The sequence below is a fragment of the Salvelinus alpinus genome, chromosome 3, assembly GCF_045679555.1.
Source record: "Salvelinus alpinus chromosome 3, SLU_Salpinus.1, whole genome shotgun sequence".
In the NCBI taxonomy this organism is placed as follows: domain Eukaryota; kingdom Metazoa; phylum Chordata; class Actinopteri; order Salmoniformes; family Salmonidae; genus Salvelinus; species Salvelinus alpinus.
In genome coordinates, this window is record NC_092088.1 from 10,977,630 (window position 1) to 10,989,704 (window position 12,075).

At 41.1% G+C, this 12,075-nt stretch overlaps 1 protein-coding gene across 9 annotated transcripts in view; it reads right to left on the reverse strand.

The window, feature by feature from the left end:
- LOC139570003 (protein shisa-6-like) overlaps window positions 1-8,284 on the reverse strand; it is a 197,957-nt gene extending 189,673 nt beyond the window's left edge. For all 9 annotated transcript variants that reach the window (XM_071391438.1, XM_071391434.1, XM_071391437.1 and 6 more), the window contains exons 1-3: window positions 8,177-8,284; window positions 6,637-7,645; window positions 2,984-3,144 (exon numbers count right to left, since the gene is read on the reverse strand). In XM_071391438.1, the coding sequence (XP_071247539.1) occupies window positions 2,984-3,144; window positions 6,637-7,169 (694 nt within the window). In that variant the 5' untranslated portion in view covers window positions 7,170-7,645; window positions 8,177-8,284. The remainder of the gene's footprint in view (window positions 1-2,983; window positions 3,145-6,636; window positions 7,646-8,176) is intronic.
- Between the last annotated feature and the right edge of the window lie 3,791 nt (window positions 8,285-12,075).

Below are 12,075 nucleotides of genomic sequence, written 5' to 3' on the forward strand. Positions count from 1 at the left end.
ACTCAAACATACTGAGAATGTGTAATCTAATTCTAGACTCACCTATACTGAGAACGTGTCATCTAATACTGGACTCACCCATACTGAGAATGTATAATCTAATACTAAACTCACCCATACTGAGAATGTGTAATCTATTACTAGACTCACCGATACCGAGAATGTGTAATTTAATACTATACTCACCCATACTGAGAATGTGTAATGTAATACTAGACTCACCCATACTGAGAATGTGTAATGTATTACTAGACTCACCCATACTGAGAATGTGTAATCTAAAGTGTTTCCCTCCAGTCGTTCATTTTGCTACAGCCCGTCCCCGATCTGATTATCAGCTGTTGTCAAACACACGTGAAAAGCTGATTATCTTCCTCCATAGCACGCAGTGTACTAGGTAAAAATCAGAAGTGAGTATGACATCCTGGCATTTGAGCATACTCGAGTGCCACATACATTAAAACATCCTATTTGTGTATACCCAGTCAGCCTACTATTTAGAATTCAAGTACGGCTGTTCGGATACGGCCTCTCTTCCTCTCTCAATTGTCTTTCTGTCTCACTGTGTATCTCTCAAACACCTTTCTCCGTCTCCGTCCGTCTCCCTCTCCCTCTCCCTCTCCCTCTCCCTCCCTCTCCCTCTCTTTCTGTCCCTCTCTCTCGACTCAGACCTGCTTCACAATCCTGAAACCACAAAGCTGTCTCACGTTAACTCGATCTCTTCAGAGAGCCCATACCCAAGAGTACACCCTGTCAGTGGTGTTCTGTTCCCACCTACCAGCCGTGTGGTCGAATCACGTTACCCCGCGTGCCGAGCGGTCACGGTCTCGCTGCGGTCTCTGTGTGCCAGCGTCTATCGTTTCCACCCTGCCAGCGATTGCCCGGCCCCGTTCCCTTGCTAGCCACAGATATCTACACTGACAGGCCCTCTTTCTGTCTCTCTCTCTACTCTCTCCCTCTACTGTCTCTCTCCCTCTCTCTCTCTCTACTGTCTCTATTCCTCTCGCTCTCTACTCTCTCTATCTCTACCTTTCTCTCTCTTGCACAAATTGGATGATTACGGGATGCATACATAGTAGATTACACCACTGACAGGGAAGGCAGCATGCTGTGGACACACAACGTGTGCTCTCATACACACACAAACTGAAGAAACACACAGTGTGTGCTCTCATACACACAGAAATTGAATAAACACACAATGTGTGCTCTCATACACACAGAAATTGAATAAACACACAATGTGTGCTCTCATACACAGAGAAACTGAATAAACACACAATGTGTGCTCTCATACACAGAGAAACTGAATAAACACACAATGTGTGCTCTCATACACACAGAAACTGAATAAACACATAATGGGAGACTCATATAAACACACACACAACACACAACACACAACACACAACACACAACACACAACACACAACACACACATACACATACACATACACACACACAAAGTAATGAAGCACACAGTGGCATGTACTCATGGATTCCAATGGAAGCCTGGCTCCCCCCCCAATAAAATGATGTATCTTTCATCTCTCTGTGTTTTATAATTTTCCTTTAATTCGCAAGAGGCTGAATGTATCTGACCGGAGAAAGCATCCAAGCAAGCGAAACAGCGCCCCCTCTGTCTCTGTATGTGTACACACCATCTATCTGATGCGTCTGGTCCAAAAAGGGTATGACATTGTTGCCGCCTGTAGCATTCAATGCAAGAGAAGCCAGCGAGCATTGATGAACAAAAATTATAAAATAATAGCCAATCAGCATTCAGCTCAACTGTGAATGATCCTGGCGCACCAAAATAAAGTATCAAGGGAATCCAGTTTGGATTTGGCTTCACACCTATCACATCATATCAAAAGCCAAACGTCATTGTTGACAGATATAAATGTAATTGTTGCATCTCGTTGTGTTGTCCTCCAAAGGCTTGCGAGCTAACTAAAACGATATATTTCCTAAATTAGCCATAGATGAATAGGGATTTGGACTTGTGGTTTTACTTAACTCTTCGTACTGGCCAATGATTATAATGGCGAATCCGATCCAATCATTAATTTATACATTATGCCCCTGGCCTGATGGAAGTAGGCTAATGTTAACTAGCTGGCTAATTGTTGCCCATGAAAGGAAGTTAGTCTAGCGAGCAAGCATTTTAGCCAGGTAGCCTTGGACAACAACAACTAAAAGCGTGTTTACTGTATGACAAAGTGATAGACCATTTCGGCAACATGAAAGAGAGGAGAATGGCATTGGCGTTTCTCTACAGGTAGGGTGAGTCAACATGTTTTTTCTTGCAAGCACACACACACACACATAAATTAGTACCATGGACAGTCATATGATATTATGATTGGACTAAATTGTTTTGGGAATCTTTTAGTTGTCACTGTATTAGAATAAGCAGAGGTGATTTGATGATGTTGTAGTTGAAATGGTGCTGGAATAGTGGAGGCAGCTCCTGTTTCCTTTGCGACTTGTGGTAACTCTCTGTGGTTCTAAATCAAATGTTGTTTCGTAGTCAGAAAACGTCAGAAACATTAACTTGCTTGAACATGCTGTAGGTAATGTAACTGTTTGTAACATGCAATATGCTTCGTGGACTTCACCGGACAGAGGTCGCTCTCTGGTTGTGTGATGAAACAAAGGTGTGGTTGAATTTATTTGCCACTGTGTCTTCTTATTGTCTCGGCCTTGGGCCTATATATCACGGTGTCAAGGCGGATGAACTAACAGGTTATAGAGCAAACAACACAGTTATCACAACACATAGGTTGCAATATGGCCATTTTTTTTCTGGCTTGGCTTTCCCAGTGATTTTACCTACACAGCGCTACTGGAAACATAATGATTCTGCACCAACACATTCACACACTTCACCCCGTTTGCCCATAATACTTCACCAATTTGTCTTTGAAGATATGTACTGAAAACAGTAGAATATATGTACCATACTATAAAGGTCACGTACCATGGTTGGACTTGGACTGGTGGACAGGGGTGTAGTGGTTCTTGGAGGAGGTTTGTTGAGGAGTGTTGTCTTTGGGAGAGCCGTTCATGGCTGAAAAGTTCTCACAGTCATATTGAGATATGGGAATTGGTCCCTGTTGCCTCAGGATGTCTGCAAGGGCCCTGTGGACACAGAGGAAAGAAATGGCAGATTTTGATAAAGGTTTGTGCACCAAAAGTCACTGATACATCTATTCAGCTCACTTTTCCAAGCATTTACAATACACTCCAAGGTGAGTGAGAGTACATTTTTTCTTGGCACTGAATGGTCATAGAGAACCGTTATTAACCCCCTGAGGTATAAGGGCCCGGGGATGGGATTCTACTGTGCTAACATACAAGAAGGTCATAAGAAGGATCATTTAGCTATTTGATTTGGAATATTAGGAACCCCTGTAAGTATAATTTGTTTAAAAAATATATATATATTTGATGCAATATTGAATTTGGTATTATTGCTATTACCCCATAGAAACATAACTGAATAACATATTCATACATGGCAAAACAGACAGTCCAAAAATAAAACAAAAGGAAGTACATTTTGAAGTGTCTGTCTTATATCTGAGAGATATAAGATAGATGAGCAAATTATTTTTATATTTATTTTACCCATTTTTCGGCACTACATTTTCGGCACTACTTTTTCGGCACTACATTTTCGGCACTACTTTATCGGCACTACATTTTCGGCACTACTTTATCGGCATGTCTCCCGGTCTGACAAATACCACTGTAGCTCTGCCACCTTTCACCACAGATGCGGAAGACCGGCATCGGCAGATGCTGTGGATTGAGGACGCAAGCCCAAGCTAGATACGTCTCACTTAAACGGACAGATTCTATGGGGTTTTGTTATTATGCTAATTAGATGTCCGTGGGGGCGTGGACATCCACTCTATTAACAAAACAGTGACGATAACAAATATACTAACAACAGAAACAGAAGCATAGTTGTGTTTATGAGAAGCCGTTATAATTGGGTTGAATTGGAGTGTTTTTCAGGCCGACACCAGGTGCATACGGAGGTATGGCACCCTCGAGGGTGAGAAGGAGAGGGGAGAGAGGGAACGGAAAAACTCAACAGCATCATGACAGAAAATAACACAAATAGTTATTTTTTTCTGGCTGAGCTTTTTGAAGAGGAGGAAATCAAATGATGTTTGCATTGCTGCGATTGCTCAAAGCCTTGTGCATGACAAATATATGTACAGCGTAACCTCTTCTGTTCTATAAATATTGTCCCTGTTTTTATTTATTTCACATCTGAGTTTTGCAGTTATGTATTTATCATTGGAATTGCTGTGGTGCAGACGTGTCAGGCAACTACAATGATACTTTAACCTTAATGTTATACAACAGGAGGCTGCTGAGGGGAGAACGACTCACAACAGTGGAGTGGATGGAACGGTATTAAACGCATGGAAACCATGTGTTTGATACCATTCCGTTGATATCGTTCCAGCCGTTACTATAAGCCCGTCCTCCCCAATTAAGGTGCCACCGGCCGCCTGTGCGTCACACATTATTGTATGTCTCTAGATTACTCCAGTGTTGCGCCACGCATGTATAAAAGGACCATGCTTCATAGCGGGAGACTAGAATGTGTATCAGCGGTTACTCATTGATGTGTGCTCTCCAGCATCATGTGTTGTCCACTAGTCTGTAGTTAAACGTAAAGGTGGCAAAGCCCCAGAGGGAGACAGAAAACAACTGAGAAAACACATAACTGCAGACCGCTACTTTGTGGAAGACTCCAACATAGCCCTGTTTAACCCATGTCAGTTCACCACTGCAGTCTGAGAATGCACACCACCATCACCACCACCACCACCACCACCACCACAGAGAACGTGTTGGTATGATAGGTGCTATGGGACTAGAGTTAGGTCAGGGTGAGAGGGGTTGGATTAGAGGTTTTATTTTCTATTTTATGGTCTATGACAATATGGTTTGTTTTAACTTAGCAAAGGCCTTGACATTTTATGAGTATTTTACGAGGGAAATGTGTATAGACATTGTTGTGCGTCTGGATTGATCTGTTTGTATTTGAAGCGATGATGCACTGTCAGTGCTCTCCATAGTATTACATCGGCTTCATGTTATGATGCAGAAACTACATTTGTCACAACACCTGCAGTGAAACATACAACAACAACAAAAATACATAAAATATACATCAGTAGGATCAGTCCTTCACCACACAACTGATATGCAAGCTTTCCCAAATCATGTAAATATTTCCCTTTGAACACCTCTGCAATTACTTTGGTCTTTCATGTGTACAAAAAAAAAAAGGTTCCTCAGGGGTTCTTTGGGAAGGCTAATGGTTCTATGTGGAACCATAATGATTAAAAGAACCCTTTGAGCCCTTCAATGGTTCTTTACAGTTCACAAAAGGATTCTTTGCTCTTTTAGTGATAATTAAAATGTAGGGGAGGAGACTCATTAGAATATTTTGGGGTGTGGTTCGCGCATAGCTTTTTTTGTGCAACCGTGAATGAGAGTCTCATTCCAGTGTATCTAATCAGTTGTGTTATATATGACTATATCTAGCAACAATGTTTTGCATCAATTGAGAACGTTTGATTAAATCACTCAGTATTTATTTTCTTGGGGACCCCCAGCTGTTCCAGAGGCAGCTCACTTAAAATGTTAATTAACACAGTAACACCTATGGAAGTTTAACAGTATAATATGGCTTAACAGAATAAATAACCATGTATGGTTCCACGAAATGATCTACAAAGAACCTTTCAGATTGAGAACCATTTTTCCATGATGGTTCTATAAAGAACCATAAAAAAAGCATTCTATATGGCCCCAAAAAGGGTTGTAACCATAGCGGAACCCTTTTTTGGTGCTATATAGAATTAATGGTTCTTCATAGAACCTTAGGAAAGTGTTCTTTATAGCACCATACCAGTTCCATTCAGAACCTTATGAGCAGGGTTCTTTATAGAACCTTCAAAAAAGGTTCTATATAGCACCAAATGGTACATGCATTTGTTTTTATTATATTTCATTGGATTATACGGAATTGAGAGTAAATGCCAGAATGCCATTAAATCTGGTACACTAGGCTGGTTTACACACACACATGATGGTTCTAAATAGTACAGATAGGGGTTCTTTGGTTTGTAACGATATACATCATTTATTGTGTGTGTAAACTAGCCTAGTGTACCAGATTTAATAGCATTCTGGTAGTGGGTGATCAAATGATTTGTATAAAGCAGGACATAGCATCAACCTGGTTAAAAGTCAAGTTTTTTTTTCATATAGAATTTTTTTTATCTGTAGCCTACTGTACCAGGAAGAGACACGTGACACCTCACAGTACATTATGTAAAATGGAAGTCAAAGATGTACTCAATCTCATGTGACCATGTTCCAATGAACTCTGACCTCTGACCCATTAATGTCATAACAATTATTTTCAAGGTGCAACTAGTCTTCTTAGTTCAAGGGACATAAAATACATAAAAGACCAGATCATGTTTCATCATGTTTCATATAAAACGGGGATTTGCACCCAAGCAGACATGCATATTAATTCGTTCATTCATTCATTCATTCATTCATTCATTTATTAAGTCATTCATTCTGACTTACCTATGGATATTCATTTCCTGAGGAGGCTCTGTGGCTTTGTCATAGGCAACTTTTGCCGAAACTCCCACCACTAAAATAAAAGCTATGATCCCACAGGTGATGTACACCGCGGTGTTCGTCTGGTCCATACTCGGGTCAAAAGGCTGTCCCGTCGAGGCTGGCGACGGGGGGGGCGTTTTCACCCAGTCCGGCTTGTTGTAGTTTTTACAGCTTGACTGATCCACTCGTTTTTCTTTTTCCTGGCAGCAGAACCGCAGGAAGCAGGACCCGCAGCAGTAGCGGTGAACCGTGTTGTTACACGCAAACTCTCTGTCAAATTGTCCGCTCACGTCGTAGTAACCAGTGCACGTATCGTAGTCCTTGGTCGTGTTCTTCTGCGGCGCAGCGGTGGGGATCACCGCGGTGATGTTGGTGTCTTTCGCCTTGGGAGTCCGCTTGGTCACGGGTTTCATCTTCTTGCCTCCTGTCCCGGCGCAGAGAACGCTCAGGGGATCCAGGTATATGAGGAGCAGCAAAAGGTGCCTTATCCCCATGGTGTGTCTAACTTGTCAATTCACTTCCGACGCGACGCTTGTGATCTTCTCTGACTTGGCAGTGAAGTGAATGTGATAGGGGTCTCAGGCTCTCAGTCCAACAAGGCTGTTACAACCCTCGTCACCTGCCACTCGCGTTGGTCCTCTCACGATCGATACTGTTACCATACTGACTAGAAGAATGAATAGCATCAGTATCGAAGACGCAATTAGTTAAGTATATCAGTAATAGCAGCGCTTCTGAAACCCATTGCGCTCTGATAGAGAGAATCGTCATTCACGGAACTGCATGCCTTGGTTGCGCTCTGGTAGGACAGTCGAGTGCAGTGGACTGTGTGCTTTCCGCCGGGTTGGAGATGCTGAAAACGGCCGGGTGTCGCTGTCTAAGGTACTGATTTATGTGGGGCGCCTTGAGACGAGTCGTCTTTACATGGCAGGGCTTGTGTTCACATCTTCTTGTTGTGGTGAAAGTTGCACTATAGAGGAAACAAACAAAACGCTTCATAAGCCATTATCCGCACGTCAAGGGGAGTGCGTTAAGTCTAATCAAAGCCAACAATTTATCCACGCGATGGAAACCACAATCATTTATTCTGAACGGCGGTATTTTTGTCACATCCTTTTCGTGAAATGTTTGACATTCAGGGATTCTGGGCTTGTCATAACGGCTGCATGCAGTCAAGACGCGCTTGTTTAAACCCCTTTCGATGTACAGACATTCCATTGCAACTGGAACTTTCCAAATGCATTAAAGTTTTTGAATAAAATTCGAATAGAGTAGAACCGATACATTCAAAACAGTTTTAATTGCAGCCAAATATTTGTTTTAACTCAGTAAAATATCGCCGAAGAATAGAATATTTCAATATATTAGGCTTACTTAAAAGTTATTCATTTTATCTTACAGAAAAAGCACAACACAACGCAATGTGATTTATTTATCTGCACGTTAATGCGAGGCACACGCAATAGTTCAACGATAGAAAACGTATGGTGATGAAACCTACCCCGATCAAGATTCCCGTTGACTTGTTCTCTGTCTGGCGCGAGGAGAGTGATTGGGATATGAAAGCTCAGCTCGAGACCTCTCTTCTCTCCTCCCTCATCTCCCTCGCTCTTTCTTACGTCAAATCAAATCAATCAAATCCAAATGTATTCGTCACATGCTTCGTAAACAACAGGTGTAGACTAACAGGGAAATGCTTAGTGACGGGCCCTTTCCAACAATGCAGAAATAAATAAAATAGATACATAATAGAAAAGTAATAACACCTAATAATAAAAGTAATAATAAATACGCAAAGAGTAACGATAACTTGACTATATACACAGGGTACCAGTACCAAATCGATGTGCAGGGGTACAAGGTAATTGAGGTAGATATGTACATATTTATAGGTGTATTTAATTGAGGATCCCCATTAGCTGCTACTCCTCCTAGGCTACAGCAACATTAATTAAGGCAGTTATATACAATTTAAAATATTACATTTCATAACACTTTTCACAACACATTTAGTGTCCCTCAGGCCACTACTCTACTACCACATATCTACAATACAAAATCCATGTGTGTGTGTGTAGAGTGCATGTCTTATCATGTGTGTGTGTGTGTGTGTGTGTGTGTGTGTGTGTGTGTGTGTGTGTGTGTGTGTGTGTGTGTGTGTGTGTGTGTGTGTGTGTGTGTGTGTGTGTGTGTGTGTGTGTGTGTGTGTGTGTGTGTGTGTGTGTGTGTGTGTGTGTGTTCCATAAGGTGTATTTTTATCTGTTTTTTAAATCTGATTCTACTGCTGCATCAGTTACCTGATGTAGAATAGAGTTCCATGTAGTCATGGCTCTATGTAATACTGTGGGGACTGTGAAGAGGACTTGGGGACTGTGAAGAGACCTCTGGTGGCATGTCTTGTGGTGTATGCATGGGTGTCCGAGCTATGTCCAAGTGGTTTAAACAGACACCACGGTGCATTCAGCATGTCAACACTTCTTACAAAAACAAGTAGTGATAAAGTCAATCTCTCCTCCACTTTGAGTCATTGGAGATTTACATGCATATTATTAATGTTAGCTCTCTGTCCACATTTAAGGGCCAGCCGTGCTGCCCTGTTCTGAGCCATTTGTAATTTTCCGAGGTCCCTCTTTGTGTAATCCAGGTGCGACAAAAAAGGCAGAGCAGCGCCTTTATGGACAGACTTCTTCCATCTTAGCTACTGTTGTATCAACATGTTTTGACCATGACAGTTTACAATCCAGGGTTACGCCAAGCAGTTTAGTCACCTCAACTTGCTACATTTCCACATAATTTATTACAAGATTAAGTTGAGGTTTAGGGTTTAGTGAATGATTTGTCCCAAATACAATGCTTTTAGTTTTTGAAATGTTAAGGACAAACATTGCTTGCCACCCTTTCTGAAACTGACTGCAGCTCTTTTAAGTGTTGCAGTGATTTCACTCGCTGTAGTAGCTGACTTGTAGATTGTTGAGTCATCTGCATACATAGACACACTGGCTTTACTCAATGATTGTAAAAAGAAAGGGGTCTAGATAGCTGCCCTGGGGAATGCCTGACTCTACCTGGATTATGTTGGAGAGGCTTCCATTAAAGAACACCCTCTGTGTTCTGTTAGACAGGTAACTCTTTATCCACAATATAGCAGGGGCTGTAAAGCCATTACACATACGTTTTGTCCAGCAGCAGACTATGATTGCTAATGTCAAAAGATGCACTAAAGTCAAACAAAACAGCTCCCACAATCTTTTTATCATCAATTCCTCAGCCAATCATCAGTCATTTATGTAAGTGCTGTGCTTGTTGAGTGTCCTTCCCTATATGGGTGCTGAAAGTCTGTTGTCAATTTGTTTACTGTGATATAGCATTGTATCTGGTCAAACACATTTTTTCCCAAAAGTTTACTAAGGGTTGGTAACAGAATGATTGGTCGGCTATTTGAGCCAGTAAAGGGGGCTTTACTATTCTTAGATAGCAGAATGACTTTTGCTTCCCTCCAGGCCTGGGGGCACACACATTCTAGTAGGGTTAGATTGAAGATACGGCGAATAGGAGTGGCAATTTCGTCCGCTATTACCCTCAGTAATTTTCCATCCAAGTTGTCAGATCCCGGTGGCTTGTCATTGTTGATGGACAACAAATATTTTTTCACCTCTTCCACACTCACTTTACAGAATTCAAAATTATAGTGCTTGTCTCTCATAATTTATTCAGCTTTACTTGGATGTTTAGTGACAATGTTTGTTGCTGGCATGTCATGCCTAAATTTGCTAATCTAGCCACATTTTTTTTAAATCAAGTAATTGGCAATATCAGTTCAGGCAATATCAGGTTTTGTGATGAATGACCCATCTGATTCAATGAATGATGGAGCAGAGTTGGCTTTTTTCCCCAAAATGTCATTTAAGCGGCTCCAAAGCTTTTTATTATCATTATTTATATCATTTATCTTTGTTTCATAGTATAGTTTATTCTTCTTTTTATTCAGTTTAGTCACATCATTTGTCAATTTGCACTACGTTTGCCAATCTGTTGTGCAGCCAGACTTATTTGCCATTCCTTTTGCCTCATCCCTCTGAAACATAACATTATTAAATTCCTCATCAATCCACAGGGATTAAACAGTTTTTACAGTCATTTTCTTAATGGGTGCGTGCTTATTAGTAACTGGGATAAACAATTTCATACATGTGTCAAGTGCAGCGTCTGGTTGCTCCTCATTACACAGCAAAGACCAACACATACAGTATTTACATCAACAACATAGGAATCACTACAACAGTTATTGTATGACCTCGTATACACTATATTAGGCCAAGCCTTTGGAAATGTGGTTTTCCTAGATATGGCTACTATATTGTGATAACTACATCCGTTGGATTTGGATACTGCTTTAAAGCCAATTTCTGCAACATTAGTAAATATGTGATCAATACATGTTGATGATTTAATTGCTGTGCTGTTTGTAACTACCCTGGTAGGTTGACTAATAACCTGAACCAGGTTGCAGGCACTGGTTAGAGTTTGAATCTTTTTTTTGAGTGGGCAGCTTGATGAAAGCCAGTCAATATATAAATCACCAAGAAAATATACCTCGGTTGATATCACACACATCATCAAGCATTTCACAGATGTTATCCAGATACTGACTGTTAGCACTTGGTGGTCTATAGCAGCTTCCCACCAAAATGGGCTTAGATGAGGCAGAAGAACCTGTAGCCATATCACTTCAACAGTATTTCACATTAGATCTTCCCTAAGCTTTACAGGAATGTGGTTCTAAATATAAACAGCAGTACCTCCACCATTGGCATTTCTGTCTTTTCTGTAGATGTTATAACCATGTATTGCTACCACTGTATTATCAAAGGTATTATTTAAGTGAGTTTCAGAGATTGTGAGAATATGAATGTCATCTGTTACCAGCAAGTTATTGATTTCATTACATTGTTTCTTAAGCTACTTAAGCTACTCAGCAAAAAGAACGTCCCTTTTTCAGGACCCTGTCTTTCAAAGATAATTCGTAAGAATCCAAATAACTTCACAGATCTTCATTTTGAAGGGTTTAAACACTGTTTCCCCATGCTTGTTCAATGAACCATAAACAATTAATGAACATGCACCTGTGGAATGGTCGTTAAGACACTAACAGCTTACAGACGGTAGGCAATTAAGGTCACAGTTATGAAAACTTAGGACACTAAAGAGGCCTTTCTACTGACTCTGAAAAACACCAAAAGAAAGATGCCCAGGGTCCCTGCTCATCTGCGTGAACGTGCCTTAGGCATGCTGCAAGGAGGCATGAGGACTGCAGATGTGGCCAGGGCAATAAAATTGCAATGTCCGTACTGTGAGACGCCTAAGACAGCGCTACAGGGAAACAGGACAGACAGCTGATCG